At 32.0% G+C, this 22,761-nt stretch overlaps 1 protein-coding gene across 6 annotated transcripts in view; it reads left to right on the top strand.

Moving 5' to 3' along the window:
• LOC111003883 (solute carrier family 12 member 6) overlaps positions 1–22,553 on the top strand; it is a 162,624-nt gene extending 140,071 nt beyond the window's left edge. For 5 of the 6 annotated variants that reach the window (XM_022274627.2, XM_022274626.2, XM_022274631.2 and 2 more), the window contains 20 exons: positions 6,131–6,195; positions 9,969–10,229; positions 10,310–10,495; positions 10,863–11,098; positions 11,175–11,328; positions 11,525–11,711; positions 11,791–11,947; positions 12,610–12,822; positions 13,125–13,304; positions 13,406–13,525; positions 13,874–14,067; positions 14,199–14,367; positions 14,551–14,740; positions 15,175–15,390; positions 16,053–16,160; positions 16,313–16,366; positions 16,970–17,113; positions 17,987–18,087; positions 18,468–18,607; positions 18,866–22,553. In XM_022274627.2, the coding sequence (XP_022130319.2) occupies positions 6,131–6,195; positions 9,969–10,229; positions 10,310–10,495; positions 10,863–11,098; positions 11,175–11,328; positions 11,525–11,711; positions 11,791–11,947; positions 12,610–12,822; positions 13,125–13,304; positions 13,406–13,525; positions 13,874–14,067; positions 14,199–14,367; positions 14,551–14,740; positions 15,175–15,390; positions 16,053–16,160; positions 16,313–16,366; positions 16,970–17,113; positions 17,987–18,087; positions 18,468–18,607; positions 18,866–18,957 (3,167 nt within the window). In that variant the 3' untranslated portion in view covers positions 18,958–22,553. The remainder of the gene's footprint in view (positions 1–6,130; positions 6,196–9,968; positions 10,230–10,309; positions 10,496–10,862; positions 11,099–11,174; positions 11,329–11,524; positions 11,712–11,790; positions 11,948–12,609; positions 12,823–13,124; positions 13,305–13,405; positions 13,526–13,873; positions 14,068–14,198; positions 14,368–14,550; positions 14,741–15,174; positions 15,391–16,052; positions 16,161–16,312; positions 16,367–16,969; positions 17,114–17,986; positions 18,088–18,467; positions 18,608–18,865) is intronic. The other variant, XM_045629134.1, reaches the window with a different exon arrangement.
• The last annotated feature ends 208 nt before the right edge of the window (positions 22,554–22,761 follow it).

Here is a 22,761-nt window from a genome sequence, read left to right as displayed (position 1 = left end):
TTATTGTATACAAAAACGTAACTAACTCCTTAGGCGTATAAAAGACGTATAATGACAATAATTACACTATGCTCATCGAGTCTAAAAACATCGAACCAAATCATTATAATAGTGTGATAAACCATCGCCTAATAGGCGACGTGGCGACGCGAGTTTTAGATTATTTACAAGAAATTATTAGTAAATATCCTAAAAAATAATCATCTCATGACAAACCTCTTTAATGGTACTGATTCACTACGAATCTAACTCATTGGATACCTAGGCCAACTACGAACGGAGTTGCTATGCTTGAACATACAGATAAAGGTCGGTTTTTAAGTCGGTTAAGAACATTTAATTTATAATTAAGTAAATACGAATAACGGAGAGTGAATAGATGCTTAAAATTTGAAAGGGATAAATGACTTTGTACCAATTTCGGACATACGCCAGAGTAAAAATCGATTTGATTTGATGCCAATATACCCTTTGCAAGATAGCTTTCCCGTAGCAGTAAATATCGGACGTCCTCAACACCAAATCACCTTGACTAGACACCAATTATTTCCCTTTGAACATTGTATTGTAACGTTCTCTACTTTTTAAATCACTGTTCTTTATTAAATGCTGGGAATGGTGAATATTGAAGTTCTAAATGCGTAAGGTTGATAACATATTAATAATTTATATAATAATGTGTAACACTTGATGCAATTTTCTTGCATGTGCCTGAGTACCTTTTTGATATCAATGGTCCTTTTGGTTTCATTTCTTTGAAGCCCATGAAGTTGCTGTATAGAGTCGGTCCAGTATAAAAATAGGGCAAGAAAATAGAGTACGTTTTGGAATGTCGCCAAACATTTCTCCTGCAACGAATTTATGGACAAATCTAGTGGAAAGCGAAGCTGAAAGTCAACCCAATTAGTGGCCTCCTGTCTTCGACACGTACCAATGTTCAATAGTTTTAACGAGAAACTTCTTTGTATTGCAGTATTCTCTTATTGAGTTAAAACTGTTAAAACAGCGAAAATGTAATACGGTCTAGGTCGTAATAACGTTGTTCATTCGCTTGTTGATAGAGTTTTCCTTGTGCAACTAACACTAGGGATGAATCTGTTATATTCCTCAATCAACGCAAAAGTTGTCTACTTTTTGTTTTAAAGATAAAGGATGTTTTTTTTCCTATAACAAACGTACGAATTTAATACAACAAAAATTTGAAGGTATATGTTGCTAGTCTTTTATTCCCCACATTTATAAAAAACAACTTTCTGCTCTACTATTTTGTCGTTTTGTCAGAGAGCCGTGGTCAATAATGTCACATAATTCACATACTTACCACATTGTTTTAATAAACAAATCAAAAGAAATACGAATTGCATTTTTACACCTGCAAATCGACCTGTGTGTTTCGAAATGTGTGTGTAATACAAAGATATGTTAACTAAATATCACGCTAATGGAGGATAAATCAGATGTAGTCAAGAATTTAATTTAAAACTGTGACATTTACGTAAAATAAATAAAAAGGTCGGTTATAAATTGCGGAGGATGTATTCAACGAGTGTAGAAAATTAAATTACAGATGATTTGATTGTATGGAAATGTCAGAGTTTGACCTTCTCCGAACTTAAAATTCGTTTAAATTAGACATAATTGAACCTATAACTCGTTTACGATCGAATGCCAGTATTGTATATTAAAATGTTAGATAATACTGATATTAAATATATTTATTTTTTATGAACTACGCCTCTTCGAAATAGCTCTTGAGTGCCTCTTTTTCTTCTTCTTCCTAAATCATACTTAATATGGTAATAAAATATTAATTGAAGGTAATCAAAAACAAGTAGTCTATAAAAATTAGAGATATCTATAATTTCGCTTTCGTTGACGAATTTTACAACCATTTTTAACTTAAGTAGAACAAGGCAATATTAATATTCAGCGCCAACACAGCTTAATCCACTCGCTCGCCAGTACTTGTGAGCTTACCAAATTTGCAAATCTGATACGATTTAATAATGAGCTTAGCGTGCACTACATTGGTGAAAGCGTGTCATCCTTTTCTATTACGTACACTTCATTTACTTGTGACAAGAAAGTTTTTCCTCATAACATTCCGAGCTCGCAATAACTCACAATTTATGTTGACTACTGTGAACGAAATATGTTGCTCGGCTAATGTGTACCTACCATGGCAGTATTTGCAAACTTGGTATAATGAAAAATGAACGTTAAAGTAGCTACTAACGTACAAATGATAATTTATGATTCTAACCTTCAAAAGGATGTGTTTTCTAACTACAGATGAATATTTTTACTATGAAAACCTTACCAACTAATTATTAAATTAAATTCATACATAAACAAGTCACGTCTCTAACACAACACACAAAAGTTTAACGTGATGAGAGTCCTTCATTGAACCAACCATTATTTTAACCGTTTATTAATTCACAAGGTTAACTTACGACTTAGGGCCCTTCAAGAAAAGAGCATACTAATTTTTAAAAGGCCGGCAACGCACTCGTCATTGACGGGCAGGAGGCTCACCTGATGTTAAGTGATACCACCGTCCATGGGCGGTGGTATCACTTAACATCAGGTGAGCCTCCTGCCCGTTTGCTCCCTGTTCTATATAAAAAGGTTAAGCTATTGGTTTAAAAGCTCACTGCCCTATGCTTCTCTAGACCAGTCGTTAACAAACCGGATATAACTTTCGTAGCAAAGTAAGCCATTACTAAGATATAATATTAACATTTCCTTGCTGAATTTAATGGATGGCTGTGTATACAACTGTAAATATTTTTTACTTTATCTTTTACCTGAAGCGTACGATATGTGAATTATTATTTTTTTAAGAGTAAGTCAATACTCCTGAAAATTAATTTAAAATATATAGGAACTGTTTTTAATATTTACCACCTCAAGTCCACTTAAATTTCTCGTTCGCAGTATATATTGCCCGTATATGCAATTACGAATATCCTCCCGTCTACACTGTACTAATGGCTGTTGAGAGAGAATATTTGAGAAGTTTTGCCTATTTGATCATTTCGCAAAGTAATGAAACTAATTTGCTTCTTAACTGTGTTTTAGCTTGTATAGATTTTTTCTAGGATATTTGATGCACCAGTCTACTTTGATTTTCGTTTTTTCGTACATGATCCGGAATATATACAATTATATAGAGTCTTGAAAAAAAAGACATATATTTGGTTGACCCACCTCACCACTGTAGGCTGCAAGAAAACAGAAAACAGAAACTGCGTTGATAAAAATTTCTTTCCTATATGATGAAGCGCTTAATCCTACCGTGACTACTATCTCGACAAAGTTATTGTTTGACCGGTAATCGAATTCAACCTGAACTATCCGAACCCTTTAGCTTATAGGCTTTACCTACAAAGTCGCGGAGGCTTCACAGGAAAATCTATGTGTCATTTTTACGATTTATTAAGAATTTACTTCATAAACATAAAGTATTGAAATACGCTTTTATTATTGACGAAAAAATTAAATGTATTTTAATATGTTTAATACGGGGGTAGTGTTCAAGAGATGGATTAAATTTAAGCAGTCAACTGGAAGCCTTTTTGTTCTGACGTATGAAATATTGAAATTACATTTTTTCAGTCTGAATATTTACACGTTGGCAACTTTGGTAATAAATTGTTGCGTTCACGCTTCCACTCGTTAATCTCATCGGAGTTGTATAATCATAATATTTTCAACGTATTAATATATTCGTACCGAGAATTACAACGAATATCCACTTTAATTTTAAATAACTAATAAAACATGACTTCTCGTTAACTTTAAAATGCACTTTTGACCAATAGCACAGAATCGAATAAATTTGAATTCGAATATTGGGCAATTGAAAAAACTTTTTATAAGATTATAAAACTATGATTTCGCTGGTCGTGTCCACATGTTTTAGGGACGGCACCGTTTTTTTTAGTTTCGTATGTATGTTAATTTTGACATGTGTTTGTCCTCATTTCCTCAGTCACCCAAAAACGCTGCTACATCGTACACCAGTGTTTGGTGAATGCCAAAGGTGTCATACCACCTCAAAACAGTATTTGCAATTTTTTCCTGGTCGAGTCATAACAATTTTCACAATACAGAATTGTTTCAAATATTCGAACGTATCTCTTGATTATTCTGCCAACTTTTATTCGTTCAATATTTGTTTTTAATGTTATTTTTTGTCACATATTCATTATTTTAAATAGTTGTAAGTAGGTATTTTGTTTGCGCATGCTGACAACGCTACATTATTGTTTATATCTACAACTTTCTACATACACTTCTATTACGGCATCCTGACAGAAACTTCTGTTACTTTTTATTATACTTGTTATTTTTATACGTCCTTAATAAAATAATTATAAGAAGAAGAAAGTACAAAAATAAGAAAAAAAGAAGTATAAAATCATTATCTTATGCACACACGTATAGAGTTTTTATAATGTGGAAAACTACTATATATATGATTATTAAATTCGCACCCAAATAATTTCCAATTACATAACAAGTATCTTAGTGGTTAACGTTATGCAACAATCGCCTGTGATGTATTCAGTGTCCTATTAGCTTAGTATTTTAATCCTTCATTATCTAATAATATTTAAATAGGTTAAACTTAGTACATCGTGTCAGTGTTTGTTTTTTTGTGGGACCCCTACATCCTAGCCTAACAGGCACGCAATTAGGCAGATTTGTGACCGAGTGGCTATGCAGCTTCCCTTTCCTAAAAAGGAACATTATTAACAATTGTTCCAATGTACAAAGTTTTCATTTAAAACTTTTAATTAATTATGTCGTTGGCACAAGAAGAGTATTTTGATTGCTCTATAAGGACTCGGCAGCACTACAAAGCCACCAACATAGAAATTCAATTAAATAAACGGTTAGGATTTAGGAAATAATATTAAAGAAATATTTTTTTGTTGAAAAGTTTTCTCTTTAAATTTTACGCTATATAAGTTCTTTTTATTCCTACTAACAGGTCTAGTAGATAAATTATAGTATATAAGTATCACTATATAATTATTTTTATGTTATTCGTGAGAGTATAAACCACTCGTCATTTTATCACAAAAATTGAGCTAAATAGCTCCAAAATAATGAAGGTCTCTTACGCTGAATGTTATGATTATGTGAATAATCCTTCAGATTGCTTGTAATCCCAAGATTGATCGTGATTAATTGCTTTTCATCCAACATCGCGAATGGATATATGTTTTATACATCATGTCACTAACATCTTTGCCAGCTATAATTATACAAATTAAACTCAACTCAGATCTATTTCTATACTTATGATTTTTATTAACTAGATGTGTTTTTTAATATAACTTAACTTCGATAGGTAATGATTTTTTTTCAGTTAAACCTAAAAAAATCCAAACTTATACTAAGAATTTAGACTTCAATCTGCAATTAGCTCTCAAAATTGGTTCAATCTCGGGATTGCCTGCAAAAGAAATGCATTGCAATTCGAAACTAAGCTGAGTTTGAAATGGCTTAAAGTTTTGTCATAAATACGACCTACTTGTGTTGTGTAAGTAATAGTGGCCTGCTAAAGCCTCACCACCCCTGGGGGGAAAACTTTACAACTCCCAACTAGTTTTAACTCCATCTCGAAATCGATCAAGATGGTCATGCTTCTCAGCTTCAACTTATCAACCGGAAAATCTTTCCAAAGATCAATTTTATCTATTAAGAGGTCTGACATACAAAATGAAGAAGATTACGTAATTTATACTTCTATATGCTTTTTATGTACGCTTGTCATTTGAAAAATTACTGGTGGCCGTGTTTTACACATAAACCTTTTCCCAAGAACTTTCCCCATTGATTAAATTGAAACGCTGAAAAAATATTACGTTTACATAACGTATTATATATTTTTATAAGACTGTGTTGATTACTGTAGGATGTTTTTATACATTGTAACAAGTCATGTAAATCTTATAATATTTATCTACAATACATTTGATGCCCGAAACGATATAATTTATTTACTTTAATTAGTAACGGAGCAGACACTGAAATCTGACCTTCTTAAGAGCAGATATATTTAGTATACATTGATAATACTTGTAAACTAATACAACTTGTTTAATTGTTTCAGGAGATACCGATGACCTGGCAAAAGAAAAGGATAAATGTTGCGACACGAATCTGTACCTTTACCATGTAAGTAAAATTAAATACAAAATTACATACAAAACATAAACTTACAGCGGTTATTTTGCTTTAATAATACTGCGACTATTTTTCGTAATCTTTAATGACAGTAAGATCAACCTTTGGCAAACAAACCCGTACCTAGATTTTAATTGCAATATATATACGATATTTATTAAACGTATTATATTATATGTTAAAATAGTGTATAAATTAAACTAAGATGAGACTGTTAAACTAAAAATAAAAGTTTCCAAAAATTATATAATCTATATAAATTTCCAATGTAGATTTAAAAGTGTTTACGTTATCATCGAGTTGAATCTGACGACATCCAAATAACGTTTGCGACAGCCAATTTGAGGGGATTACGTACTAGACGAAATCGAAATAAATCGAGCGCTTTATTGAAAATCCATTTAGGATTACGTGCTTGCTACGTTCCATAGCTCACATAGCACTCGTAGCTCAAGTAGCTGCCACTGACGCGCGACTCTTCAATTTTACAAACATGTATAAATGATATATGCCATCGGCGTATAAGTATTTTTAGTTCAATTGAGTGTTGAGTTTAATCAATCTTTTTAACAGAGACACGACTTTGTATTGTCTTTTATTAACATAACTTTTACACATTTAAAGAAAACACTATTTTAACGGATTGAAGTTATGTATTATTGTAAACTTATAATTATCTAAATCAGTCACCGTGACCACACACACTGTAAAGCACGCGAAACGTCGGATAAATTTAAAATTATGTTTAAATAATTATAAGTTTACAATAATACATAACTTCAATCCGTTAAAAAAGTGTTTTCTTTAGGGACACTTATTGCTAGAATTCATATACTAAACTGCGTTATTTCCCCCTTTTAATTCCAGCTTAAACTTATTAATGCTAAGGTCATTTTACCGTCCATTATTTAATTGTCCAAGAAAATGTCTACGAAGCGTGAAGAAAATAAAAACGTTGGCGTTTTAATGAATATAAAAATGCTCAACTCAGTGTACATTATTGGATTACGGGCGAACGTAATTAAGAGTGGTATCAGTTTGGAAGTTTAATTAAAGCCACTCGTTTACCTGGCCGGTTGTTTGTACGAGCTGCTGAGCGATCGGCCTAAATAGATTGTCAAAGCACCCTACATTGGAGGCCGCTCGTCGGCGGAAGGCCAGACGAGAGCTTTGTCAATAAGGAACGACGTTTGAGGTCAAGCCTTCTTGAATACGCGACGTCTTGATTAAATTATGCGCACCTCAGACGGACATTTTGCTGTTTTATGAATTTCAATGATTCCGCGTTTTTTATTCAATGCGTTCAAAGTTTTTTTATATAGGTATTCCCAGTGGGCTTTTTGGTTTTCATGTTTTATTGCTATTGAAGAGTTCGTGCGTCGTGTATTCGTTTGTTAATTCCGACTATGGGTCAACGTGTATTGCCGAAAACTAAAGAACGGCTAAGATGTTACAAATTTAAAATACAAAAAAGAACATCAATTCACTAAGCTGAGTAATTATCCACTTATCCATTTTTACAGTGTTGTTGAACGATTGACTCTTGCAACAAATTGGATGAGGGTTCGAATGTGATGTAATGAGCTCTATTCGAGCCGGTCGTTATGTGACATGAACTGAGCCTAATTGCACGTCAACGCGTGTTCTTAGTGTGTTATATTAATATTGCGCTATAAAAATCGTTTTTTTTTTATAGAGCAAGGGGCAAACGGGCAGGAGGCTCACCTGATGTTAAGTGAGGCCGCCGCCCATGGACACTCTCAATGCCAGAGGGCTCGCGAGTGCGTTGCCAGCCTTTTAAGAATACCTAATTAAATAATAAAATAAATAATGAAAATGTTTATTGTTTCTCAAATTTTTACTTTAAAACATGAGTATGCGACGGCCCCCGTAAGTAGTCAGAGACACTTGTTTTGGGGTTGAGTCGCTACTTCCCTTATTTATACAAATTCTCATAGTTTCTCTCATAGAGCGCGTGTTTGTGTGTGTGTTTGTGTGTGAGTGAGTGTATGTTGTTATCTATTATTTCCAAAAAAAACAAAAAAAATGTTTGTACTCCAATATTATGGACCTTATAGCAGTACTTAGATAGGTTTAACATTTATAAAACCAAATAGCTATTCAATTTTAAATCCAAAGCTAATTAATGTCTTCTATTTTTCTATCATATTTTCGTTTTTCAATTATAGGCGTTTAATTTCCTTCGTTTGTTCTTAATACTATTCTTAATCAATTGTAAAAGGCAACTATAACTGATGAAAGCAAATTATAACTGCTATTGTAACTGAGTACGGCGTTAGATAGTTAAAGGTATCATCTATAAAAAAATATATTTCGAGATTAAATTTTTCAAAACCAAAATTTAACTAAACATAAACTACTAACGTTTATGGTAATCTTATATCTCAGTGATAATAAAAAACTTGTTTATATGTAAATAACATTGAAAACACGAATTTAATAAAAAAACTAAATAATCATAGATTATGCTAGATTTGTCAGCTTTTAAAATGGTATACATATTTTCCGGAAGTGTGAACACCATGTGAATAAAATAACAACACTAGACACGACCCGAAAAGTCCGCTATTACACCGGAAAATGGAAACCAAACCTTTCCTCGTAAACCTTTCAACCTTTTGATATCGGGAGTATAAATCACTCATTGGCATTTCTTTGAAACTTCTTCTATTTCCTCCTACTAAAATTTTGATAAAACTATATTTTTTAAATGATGTAATTAATTTTTAAGAGTTTCGATTTGAAGTAAATAAATAAATTTAATTTGATATAATTATATCTGTTTTAATAGAACTAAATTGTTTTTAAATGGCATTTATTTATGATAACTATGTACAAATAACAGTTCGGTGTCAGTTGTTACACAATTTCTTTTAACAATAAATTTGAGTACGTAGCGCGATATATCCTTGATTCGATTACCAAAAAAAGCGTACAATTGTCAGTTGTAAAGGGAAAATAATACAGGAATAATGCGAAAAAACAGGTTGATAATAGTAAAATATTTTTCCTTTAAGTACACATACAAAAAGATCACGTGAGTACTGTACGCATAAAATACCTACGGCATAATATTGAGGGCGTTTTTAATAATAAAATTATTGTTGGAAAGTATCGAAACAATTAGTTACTACATGTGTTCATTTCGTGTACCCAAGTGATAGAACAAAATAAAGAGAATATCAAATTAAACGTGGTGGCGTATCAAAAATTATCCTTAACAATTATAATAAAATCAGGACCTAAATCATACGACAATGTTTTAGGTCATTTATATTAACCATATAAGCCAATTTAAGTGACTAATAAGTTATTGGAAAATCATTAACATTTTTTATTGGAATTTCTTTAAAATAGCAAGAAGATAATTAATTGACTGAGGCCGAATATACCAAATTCCCGTCGGAAGATGGTGTAATATGCCACATGCACTCATTTAAGCATAATATTAAATGGTTTTCTGTCAACTTGACATGTCAATCTCAGGCTGATCACAATTGCTGATAAACACTCGAAACGTCGAGTTGTGTTAGTATTGTAATAAATTCGCCTTTATATACATTAAGCAAGTTTATTTGAAATTAACGCATTTTGTATAAGATGTGTAATTTTATGTAAATTTTTAGTACAATCGAATCGTGTTACCTGTTTCTAGTGAATTCTTTCATTTATTGTGCTATAAACTATGAGCATATGCTCTTTTTTATCTCAGCAACAATAAGAAAAATATTCATATTTTACAGGATGAGATCGAGGACAGACCACGCGCCGCTACCTTTCTCAGTTCCCTGGCGGACTACTCCAACACAATACCCACGGCTTCCGCAGCTGATCCCGATGCACCAAAACCGGCTCCCCCAGCACGGATGGGCACTCTCATCGGTGTCTACCTACCTTGTATTCAAAATATCTTTGGCGTTATTCTATTCATCCGTCTCACCTGGGTTGTTGGCACAGCCGGGGCTGTTTATGGCTTCTTTATTGTTCTCATTTGCTGCTGCGCGGTAAGTAATATTATAGAAATCCTAATAAGAGTTGATAAGAGTTTTTAAGAACTTTCAAAAGTAATTGTACGATTTTTTAGACTATGTTAACGGCTATGTCGATGTCTGCAATCGCAACGAACGGTGTTGTACCTGCAGGCGGCTCCTACTTTATGATTGGAAGATCTTTGGGCCCGGAATGTGGAGGTGCAGTCGGCATACTGTTCTATATTGGGACAACACTTGCTGCAGCCATGTATATCGTTGGTGCTGTTGAAATTGTATTGGTACGCATATAAGATTAAAAAATACTCAGTGTTTTTAATAACTCTACTTTTAAATTTTATTCTAATTAATTTCGTATATAATGGCAATGCCAAGACTCATCAGAAACAAAATCATGCTCAAAATAAAGTATGGAACCCTGATTTCGACAGTATTTGATTCTCTACTGTAAAACTACAATATACGCAAGTGAATAATCTATTGATTGATTAACTAGACTTCACGGCCAATGAAACCCTTATTCGCATCCGCATTAAGTAATGACACAATTAACTAATGTTGCATGAAGGTGGTAAACTATAAACCTATGAAGTTAATTTTAATAAAGTTTAGAAACGGACCCTTTTTTATCTGACTTTTTTCTTCTAGACATACATGGCACCGTGGATGTCAATATTTGGAGATTTTACTAAAGACCCTGAAGCAATGTTTAATAACTTTCGAGTGTATGGAACTGGACTACTTTTGATTATGGGATTGATTGTCTTTTTGGGAGTTAAGTTTGTGAATAAATTTGCTACGGTTGCCCTCGCTTGCGTAATCCTGTCAATATCAGCCGTTTACGCCGGAATTTTTGTTAACTTTAATGGGAACGACAAGCTACAGTGAGTTGTATTATCTTTTAAACTAGTAATAAAACTCCTCGTCTTATTTCTACGTTTGTAAAAATATATTTTTCAGAATGTGCGTACTAGGTAAAAGATTATTGAAGGACATTCATATCGACAACTGTACGAAAACTGTTGGCGGTGAATTAGAGCAAATATTCTGCCCTAATAATACTTGTGATCCTTACTACCAAACCCATGAAGTCAGTATTGTTCAGGGCATTAAGGTAAGAAAAAATACACACAATATTTATTAATCACGCTTTTATCCCAAAAAAGTAGTTGGAGACCAAATGAACCATAACCAAATAACCCTAGCTCGTTACATATCCTGCCGTCTATTTTCCACTCATATAGTATTTGTCATACACACTAAACAATGTAAATATAATTAACGTGTTTTAAATTGTATGTGTTCTATAGGGTCTAGCAAGCGGAGTCTTTTTCGATAATATACCAAATTCGTTTCTCTCACTTGGTCAATACATATCTTACGGAAAAGAGCCCGAAGACATTGAACAAATGGAACGTCCAACATTTAATCAAGTATTTGCCGATCTTACGACTACTTTTCCTATTCTAATCGGAATATTCTTTCCTTCTGTCACGGGTAAATAAAATATTTTTAAATTTTTATACGACTGTTATTAACTACTTCAGACTGAGTTATTACACATTTATTTTTACAGGAATTATGGCTGGTTCAAATCGTTCCGGAGATTTAGCAGATGCTCAAAAAAGTATACCAATAGGAACAATATGCGCTATTTTGACAACATCAGTGGTATATTTATCGTCCGTCTTGTTATTTGCTGGAACCGTGGACAATTTACTACTTCGTGACAAGTAAGAATATTCAGTCATTTTTTCGGTTTATTATAAGTGTCTTTATGTTTATATCCTTGCACGTAACCAGTATTAGCACTTGCGTCCTCTCTTCCAGATTTCCCTTTTCCTTTGCCTTGCTTATCAAATCTTTCCTTATGACTTCCGGTGTATTTAGAAACATCCGTTAATCGGGAAACTATATTTGAAGTATCAGCTTTTGTAGCATTAGATGTACCAGGAATTCCACTTGAAGATAATTTAGCAATTACATCATCTTGATTTTTCAATCTAGATTCTTTGCAAAGGCTATCGATGAAGGTCAAAAATTGCTTAAAATTTATTGATTTTGATTTAAATCTTTGAAATATTATTGCTGTATCTGTAGTAGACACTTTTTTCCCATCAATAATCCCTGCTTCTTTAAGCCACTTGTCTATATTAGTTAATGTTATTGTAGTACCATCACTTTTGGAATTACCAAACTTTGCATATCCCTTAAAAACTTCTTCCAGCACAAGTTGCTTACTAAGATTATCTACCATAATGTATTTTTTTATTTATATTTTAGTTATAAGAAAAAAAACTAATACTATATTCTACAAATGAAACATGACTAAGAACAAGCCTTCTAGATTTCATAACTAAAATCATTTTTTATCACAATAAAATATTTTTTTTAGATTTGGCCAGTCTATTGGTGGTAAACTGGTAGTAGCTAACATGGCCTGGCCCAATCAGTGGGTGATACTAATTGGATCCTTCCTCTCAACGCTTGGAGCTGGTCTACAATCTCTCACCGGAGCTCCCCGGTTACTCCAAGCCATTGCAAAAGATGAAATTATACCATTCCTGGCACCTTTTGCTGTATCATCGAGTCGAGGCGAACCAATACGGTACTTATATGTTTTTTTATATAGAACAGGGGGCAAACGGGCAGGAGGCTCACCTGATGTCAAGTGATACCGCCACCCATGGACACCCTTAATGCCAGAGGGCTCGCAAGTGCGTTGCCGGCCTTTTAAGAATTGGTAAAAATGTTGTACTTTAAAGCATTTTAAATATAAAATTATAGTAACTAATTATTATAAATTACTTTATGATCTACCTAATAATTATTTATTCATAAAATTGCACTGAAAACCCTGGAACAAAAAAAAATTGTGTACATATAAAAATCACAACTATATTTTTTCAGAGCTCTTCTTTTGACGATGATTTTATGTGAAGGTGGTATACTGCTTGGAAACGTTGATATTTTGGCACCTTTATTATCTATGTTTTTCTTAATGTGCTACGGATTCGTAAACCTGGCGTGTGCTCTACAGACATTACTGAAAACTCCAAACTGGCGACCCAGATTCAAATACTATCATTGGTAATTGGATTTTATATAAATAAATATTAAACAAAGTATATAAAATATATATAATAATAATAGTATAAAATATTTTATACACAAATTGTATTAACTTCTAGGTCACTATCAATTGCTGGTTTGGTTTTATGCATTTCAATTATGTTTATGACATCATGGTTCTACGCACTCATTGCTATGGGATTAGCGGGAGTAGTATACAAATATATTGAATATCGAGGGTAAGTGTTATAATTAAATAAAAGCTTTAAGCTTCAATGTGTTATTACAGTTTAAGGTTACTCTTATTTTCTTACTTATTTACTTACTTACTTATTCTATAACTTATCACTAATACTTTCTAAAGTCATGAGATAATATCAAAACATAAGCACATTTTGTAACTTTTTTAGGTTTAACATTAATAATATAATACTTATATATTATATTATATATATAATACATAATTAAACGTGTGGTTTACTCGACTTATTAAAAGTGTATTCAATTTGCAATATGGGATGAAATAAAAAGCTTATAATAAATTTTAATCATCTGAATTAATTCAAATCCTATTTACTTTCATTTAGTGCTGAGAAAGAATGGGGCGATGGTCTTCGAGGATTAGCGCTATCTGCTGCTCGGTATTCTTTATTGCGTCTGGAGGAAGGACCTCCTCACACCAAAAATTGGCGTCCACAAGTACTGGTTCTTGCTAAACTGAATGAGGATCTTAACCCGAAATACCGGAAGATGCTTGCATTCGCGAGTCAATTAAAAGCTGGTAACATATTGCTTAATACAAAAATAAAGTTAAAAATTACTGAACTTTGAAAATTTGATGAGGGTTTTATTCTTTGACAGATTCGTAGTTTTATGTTATTAAAAAAAAACATTTTATTTTGTAATATTCAGGCAAAGGTTTAGCAGTTTGCGTATCGGTCCTTGGTGGTGACTACACCCGACGAGCTGGAGAGGCTTCGACAGCTAAGCAAAATCTGCGTAAATGCATGGAAGAAGAGAAAGTTAAAGGATTCACCGATGTGCTCGTAGCTAATAGCATTGCTGACGGACTAAGTCATTTGTAAGTATAATATCTCAATCATATAATGCAACTACTGTAATATTATAGACAAAACACTTGAAATTAAGATTTTCATGTTTCAATTGAAATTTTCAATAGCTAAAACCTCAGCCGATAGGTGTTCCTTTCCATATATTTTAGTAGTGACATAATTAAAATCTTTAATAATCTCTATTCTTACAGCGTCCAAACTACTGGTTTAGGAGGCTTGAAGCCCAATACAGTAATTGTTGGTTGGCCGTACGGCTGGCGACAGTCTGAAGATGATCGCACTTGGCATGTTTTCCTCAACACTGTCCGGGCCGTCACAGCTGCAAGAATGGCCATGCTTGTACCTAAAGGCATCAACTTCTTTCCAGATTCAACTGAAAAGGTAAATTTAACTTTAAGATAAGTCTACCGTCCAGCCGTAAAAAATGAAGTAAAGTTAAATTTAAAAAAAATTATAAAATTAATAATAATATTATATAAATAAAATATATTTATTAAAGTCTCAGCAAAAACTTAAAACGTTTTGATCAAAACACTCTCTATAATTGTAAAGATTGATTTAGAGCATATCCTGTATATCGAAGGTCTTGTTTTATAATATGCGACAATGTCCTAGCGGGAATATTCAATTCTCGCGATAACGTTAGTACATAAAAAAATATGTGAAATTGCGAAAAATCTAAAGAAGTTTTTAAAATAATACTTACAAGTTCCAAATTCAAAAAAAATTAAAAGGTGAACGTAACATGAATCTGAATTATCGTTTACATTAAAACTCTAACGAATCAATTAACCCAATGTATCATATATTTGCAGATATCTGGTAATATCGATATCTGGTGGATAGTTCACGACGGCGGCATGTTGATGTTGTTACCTTTCTTACTAAAACAACACCGTACGTGGAAAAACTGTAAAATGCGTATTTTCACTGTAGCGCAAATGGAAGATAACTCGATTCAAATGAAAAAAGACCTTAAAATGTTCCTGTATCAACTTCGTTTAGAAGCAGAAGTCGAAGTTGTAGAAATGGTAAGCGGATAACTTGGAGATTTAATATGCTTTATACCTAGGTAACACTGAAAATGTTTAGAAAATCAAAAACGGCTTAATGTAGAAAGATGCCAATACTTTTATTGTTTTTCGAAGTACTCTCTACGCATCGTCGCATTCGAGGGAACCACTGAGAATAGCAGTGGGCCTATTCTTCCTACAGATCCCTTCTATGGCATTTTCGTACGCTTTCGCCGCATTTTCAGGGCTCGTAAAGCGAATACCTCGAATTTTATACATATAATATTATGTAACAGGCAAACAGCGATTGACTTACCAGTCTGCAGATTGCTAAGTCCACGTTTAAACTCGTTAAACCAATTGTAAATAGTGGTACGAGATGGGACTTTATTAAGAAATGCTAATCGCAGCCTATCATAGCTTTGTTGTTGAGTAAACCCACAACGAAAGTCATTTTCACATGTAACAAGAACTTTAGATTCACAAAAACAAATGACAAATGAATGCAATATGTATATTTGCATTATGCATTCATTTGGTTACCAAAGGATTCTAAAATTGTCATTCAAAAAAGTTTTCATTACCAATGTTTCTAACTGGCCAGTTCTAAAGATGTCTTATATCCATTTGTGATTGTAATTATAACTTAGTGCACTTCATAAATTATAAACAAATTTCAGACCGACAGCGACATTTCCGCCTACACATACGAACGAACTTTAATGATGGAACAACGAAACCAGATGCTGCGCGAACTAAGACTAAACAAGAAGGAGACTATGGGAATGGTAATTATTACGCATTACTTTTTAAACTGTATCCTCACTAGCACTAAGCTAACCTGTAATATTGTCCATATCACTTGACACTTGCTATATAAATATGAATGTGTTTGTAATAATATAATAATAAACTTATTATTCTGTCGCTGCTAACACAGATGCAAAATTTGGTGGACTATCGTGAACAAACCGCTGAGGAAAAGTTACCTCTGGTAAAATACCCAACCCTTACGTCCACTTCTTTTTAAATATCATTAATACCCATCTTAGTTTCTGTTTCTTGTCGATATTCGATTGTACCTTAAGACTCGATGTGTAAAGATTTTCCATATGCTTTTTACCTAATACTTAGACCATCAAAGTACGTTGCTATTCTTTCTTGTGAGTGGTTGCACATTCATTTAGCATTTTCATATTTTTAAAATTATATTTATTTATTATAGCAAAGCACAGACTGCTTTTGATGTTAAGCTTTTTTTAACAATATATTGTATTTTCTTCGTTATAAATCTATATTTATTAAAATAAACCTTTGTTATTCATGTATTTATATATATAATGAATGTTAAAATAAAGAAAACATGTTAATTGGAGACTCAAAAATATGCGAGTTATTCAGCTGCAGGTTTTAGTGATATGCTTCGAATGTATTAAATCTTGAAAATAACATAGTAAAAACCTTTCCAACAAACAATTGAACATTTTTATCATTATGTAGCATGGTTAAATTCACTATGTAAACCTATTGGATGTGCTTGTATTAGATAATAATTAAATTCTTTATATTTGAAATTACGTGGATTATATTTACACAGGTTCAAGCCATAGTTGACCATCACCACGCTGATATTAAGACAGCAAGCAAAGTACGATTTGCAGATCCAGGCAGCGAACCGAATCCGAACGATGCACCTTCCCCTCCATTAGCTGACAGTGACGAAAAGGAACACGATGACAAGGTGATTAATGATTAGTTGTATTACTACCGAAATACACGCTTCATAAAAAGATATAGCTTTATAAGGTTTTGTAATTCAATTTACAAAACATTCTTTATACAAAATTAACTGTGCATAATACAAAAGGTGGCATATGGATAAAAAATGTTATACGCATAAAATCTAATGAGCGTAATGTCCCTTAAGCAACAAATTGTATTATCAACACACTTGTTAAGTTTATTTAATGTCATTTATCAATGGAGCATGCTTAATACTGTGTGTATAAAGCAGATTTTAATTTGCCACAGCGTATGTTAATGTGGCTTTCATTTTTATTGAAATAAATGTTTAACAATGCGCTTCACAGCGTTAAGCCAACTACTAACTTTTCAAAATAGATAATATAAACTATTATCTATTTCGTAAAAAACTATTGTTAATGTTGTAAATGCAGAGAGTAATTATAAATATCTTCTTTGCATTTTGTATGAATATGTTTGCATTCACATCATTAGCACTTTTACTGCAAGCCCGCACAGTTTATTTTATTCATCAGTTTTAATTTAATCATCAACATAATATAGCGGGTCCTAGCGAATTTACACACGGTGGTCATATGTTTGGTCATTCACTTTATAGTTCACTTTTCTTTATTTCATTTCACATACTAGGATGAATGTTTTGATGTTCGTAGACAGCTATCGATTTGCAATTTAAATAATATATGACATCCCGTGTTTCATTCGCCTTGAATCTATTATGTGCAACTCCGCGGCGATCAACGAAACAAACCGATGAATTGTTGAAATGGAACAACAATAGGACGACTTTCGAAGTAGTTTGTTGCACATAATTGATTCAATGTGGGACTCGTCTGCTGAAAACTCACAGTGTGAGGGAGCTCCTTCGCCACCTCCGGACGCTGAAAAGAAAGATGGCAACGCTAATGGTGACGCGCTCAACCCAAAACCTAATTTGACCAGTATTACACCGTAAGTACTTTTTACTACCACTAATCATAAACTGTTCCTTATAATGCCTTATAACGGATTTTGAGCCATAAACAATGGCACCAGCGATGCAGTCAGTGCCTAGATATGTATGGATAGGTCTACTCTGGATTAGGCCCAATTTCTAATTATTTAATTGCTAATACGTTTCTATTATAAAAAACTTTCAATATTCATTTTGTATGTAGATCATATTTGCACAAAACAGGTATCGTAACCTTGACCAAAAATAATAAATTACTACCATAATGCAGGATACCAATTGTTTTTCTTAAGGAGCGTACTATTACTATCATGTTAATAAAGGTGCCTCAAAAACGTATGAATATGAATACAACGTAACAATTCGTTCAAACTTTCAGTGATGAGGGTACAGTTCGACGCATGCACACAGCGGTTAAATTAAACGAAGTTATCGTGTCTCGATCCCATGACGCACAATTAGTCATACTTAACCTGCCTGGTCCTCCTCGTGACACCAAACTTGAAAGGGAATCAAACTGTAAGTCATTTAATTTTACTCCATAACTCCTGTTACCTAAAATACGTATTGTCAAGAGGGAAGTAAACATTCGCATATCTTTATAGCAATCTATGAATCTTTTATCAAAATAAATCTATTAACAGCCCTGCAATGTAAGCTGTCTAATATTTATTATAGACTATTGATGATTGTAACATATCATAACATCTACTCCTGTCCTAATTAAAAACGGTTGTATGTAAAATGTAGTGCATACTATTTATTTATAATTTACAGATATGGAGTTCCTAGAGGTGTTAACTGAGGGATTAGAAAAGGTTTTAATGGTACGTGGCGGCGGTCGGGAGGTGATCACCATTTACTCGTGAATATGTTGCCGTCTGATCCGTATTTCGAAAAGGCAATATTACAGATTTCGTGCGTTTTTAGATACTTCACGAAATAACTTCAAAATCACGTATCATATTCCTTAATTATTAAACTTTAAAAAAAAGTGTAAAATCAGCATTTTGCAGAATTTTCTTGATTCTGATTTCTTTTAAAATGTACCGCAATTGAACGTGTAAGTTTTGTTACATGGATTTGTTATGAAGTTTATTTAATGATGTGTATTTTCTGTCTGTGTAGAAAATTTAAGTAAATTGTATTAAATTGAATTACTTATTCTAACGAGGAGCCTTACTTAGATCTAGTTCTAAGTTGGTTTTGTTATAGTCTAGCGAGTAGCGATACATTTGTTACAGATATGCCATATCGTTTTTAATTTTACGATTGTTATACTATCCTTCGACTTTATTTTTTCTATCGATTTTAAGAATAGCTATTTTATAGATTTAGAATTTACAATCTTATGAATTCTGTATTTAATGTAAATACTAATTCTGTTCTTAAGACGTCTGCTCAACTTTAAAATAATCTTTGGACTGAGAATAACATTTTATTTATCCAATGAAAACATTAAAAGGATTGGACTACTCAATCTAGTCATTTTAAGGCTGGTTCCAAGATTCATGAACTATATACATTAATAAGAAACTAACATATAATATTTCGGAACAGGTACATTAACTGGCTAATAATTATCTTCAACAGCTAAAATGACTACTTAAATGATAATACATTTTCATTGTTTAATCAATTTTAGGCCAAAAATGTTGGCCTACAAAAAATCTTTGCTTATTAGAACTATCTGCCAGCCGTACAGTACCTACTTACTTGTCTTACGACTAAGAAATAAAGTTAATAAAATAGTACTACGTTTTACGTATGAAAAGCTATATATTGTTTTAATGCTATTGGCAGATAGATTCATAACGAATTAGAAAATCATTATACAATGCAAAGTTTTATTTAAAAATTTACGCAGGTCTCTTTACCTTTAGATGGCAACACGTAACTATAGTGTTTTACTCATAAACTTTTTGCGCACATTCGCGTAGTTAGAAGATTTCTTACTGTGATCGTTTATATACCGTTTTGTCATTTTGTAAGATTAATTCATTGTGGCAGAATATCTTGTAGTTTAAGCAGAAATAGAATAGCCTAAGCTAACTGGATTATCTAATAATCTTAATTGTATTTGTCTATAGGTATTCTATTAGTAATATAAACTATACCTAAAAATAAGATTATTAAACTCTACCTTCGGATACCTATAACATTCCAAAACTTTTTTAAGTATATTTGAGGTGACTTAAAAAAAGAAGTATCTTGTACAAACATTTATTGCTTTTAAGATAAGCATAAAATTATATCTTCATAAGAAACAAGTACTCAGTATTCTGAGGTGTGTTCCTCAGAATGTTTTAAGTCAATGGCAAGCAACTGCCAGTAGCATCACAGTTAAATTAACAATAAGAAAGAGTTGGATTAAAGTAAAAAACGTCAATTTATTTACTATAACATTTACTTAGTTAATCATTCTTATGTGCAAAGAGCGTTAGATGACTGCCAAACTAAGTATTGATGTTGTAAAAAACATAGAAAATAAGATGATAATTTTAAGTACCTAATATTGGTTGACATTTGGAGATTCTAGTTGATTAGATTCAAGCGAATATTAGATGTAAGGATGATGCATGATATCACTTTTTGTAGAAATCATACTCATAGTAATGGTAATAAGGTAAATAGTTATTCCTTCCTCTTTATTAGTGTTCTTGTAGAGATCACAAAACAAACATCTTTAAGTCGAGTTATATTACGTTTTCGATCTACTTACCTGAAAATTCTGTTTTAGAAGCCTTGTTCCAGTGAATTCATCAAAACTTTTTATTCCAGTTATATAGATGATAAATTATCGTTACAAACACAAAAAAATATTTTAATTTGGCAAACTTACTTTTTGTTCTTCAATATTCACGAAGAGTCTACGAAGCGGCTATAGCCATTATGATGCATTTTGCCTTTAGATAGTGATAAAAGAAAACATAATAATATAATTATTTAAAAATGGAAATATGAAAAAAATACCTTAATCAAATTAAGTACCTAAAATAGGTGTATGCTATTCTATTTAATTACTAAAACAAATAATTATTTTACTTCGAGTAAAATAAATTATCACTAAGTGATGTTTACCGCAAATAAAACTTCAAATAATTTTATGAAAACGTTGTAAATTGACAAAAATATATGTACAATAGTTTATTTTAAACGAAGAGCTTATAAATGAAATTTCCTAATGACTACTTCCTTCAAACTTTTATCACGCAAAGCAAAAAATAGAGATATTTTTGAAGGAATGATAATAAAATCTATTCTTTAAATAAGCAAGAGATATAACACAGAATGCATATTAACCAAATGAGATCGTACGCTTACAATGTTTATTATTACTGCATAATTCGACACAAATATTTTATTTGTATAGATTTTTGCGACGATTATAATTATATGATCATTCACCAACACCGGATTCTGCTGTTAATGGAAGTTCGCTTTATGGCATCCATTATTAAGTGTGCCAAATGTCAAATTTACATTGCATTTCATTACTCCTATGCTATGTACCTGACATACCGTAGATTGTGAATATTGTGTAGAAATTAACACAATGTGGTAATTTAACGGTATTTATCACAAAAAATACTTTATATTGATTTATGTCCAACATTTTTTTATCAATACGTATGTTTTATTGCTGAAGACGTCACGGTTACATCTAAATTATTAAAGCACAATGCCATCACAACCGGTTATCTGTGCCATTAGTGTAATGAAATGAAAGTAAGGTGTTGCTTAAAGGAATCCATAATTTAAACGTGTTTAAGTAGGTAATCGTTACTAGAGTCATCTGTTTATTGTATCTATTATGTGACCTGTATTGTTAAATAAAAATTCCCTAATTAGATTGAAGGCTGTGAGCCGACTAAATAAATGATCGATCAAGCTAGAGCCGCTGTGATACAACATATGGCTATAAAAATAGAATTCGTACTTTATATTATTTATGTTATTACCTTTATCAATAACTAATTAAAATTGCAATCGCTGTACCTACTCGTATTTGAAACGTAAAACATTCTAATTCGATTGTATGTTATTTATTCATAGTTTGCTTTCATAGCTTTTAAGTAAACAGTCTCATTACGCAATCTTGATTAAAAATATTTCCCCTTACCTACCCACTGATAGGCGTATATCAAGACGGGCCGTGACTATCCAAGGATGTACGATAGAAAGAAAGCCAATTGGATTACTTTTGTAGTTTGAACATTATTATTTATAATTATGCCATATTTTGACACTGCGTTATGTTTATTTTATATAGATTCTGTTATTATACAATATTTTAAACTATTAAAAAAAAATAATTAGTGTCTAAAGTGTGGAAAGCTATTTCCACTGTATAAGCTAAGAAATTATTAAAAATACCTTTTCAAATAATAACTCTAGCAAATTAGCCAGTGATTACATTCTACAATAAGAAAATGTTATGAATATAATAAAGTAATTAAATTAATTTCTTAGTTTCATTATAATTTCCTGATACTGCTCACCTTCCCGTATCCACAGTAAAGGTTACACACTCAGTTTATTGAAGTTGTTATATCCGGATCCTGCATTTGAATTTATGGGAAACATATTTATTTTATTGTAAAATAATTAAAACAGAACCAGATTTTTTAAAGAGTCATGTTTGTATGAAATTAAGAGTTTTTTTAATTTTT

The sequence above is a fragment of the Pieris rapae genome, chromosome 1, assembly GCF_905147795.1.
Source record: "Pieris rapae chromosome 1, ilPieRapa1.1, whole genome shotgun sequence".
NCBI lineage: Eukaryota > Metazoa > Arthropoda > Insecta > Lepidoptera > Pieridae > Pieris > Pieris rapae.
This window is presented reverse-complemented; position numbering and strand designations above follow the sequence as displayed.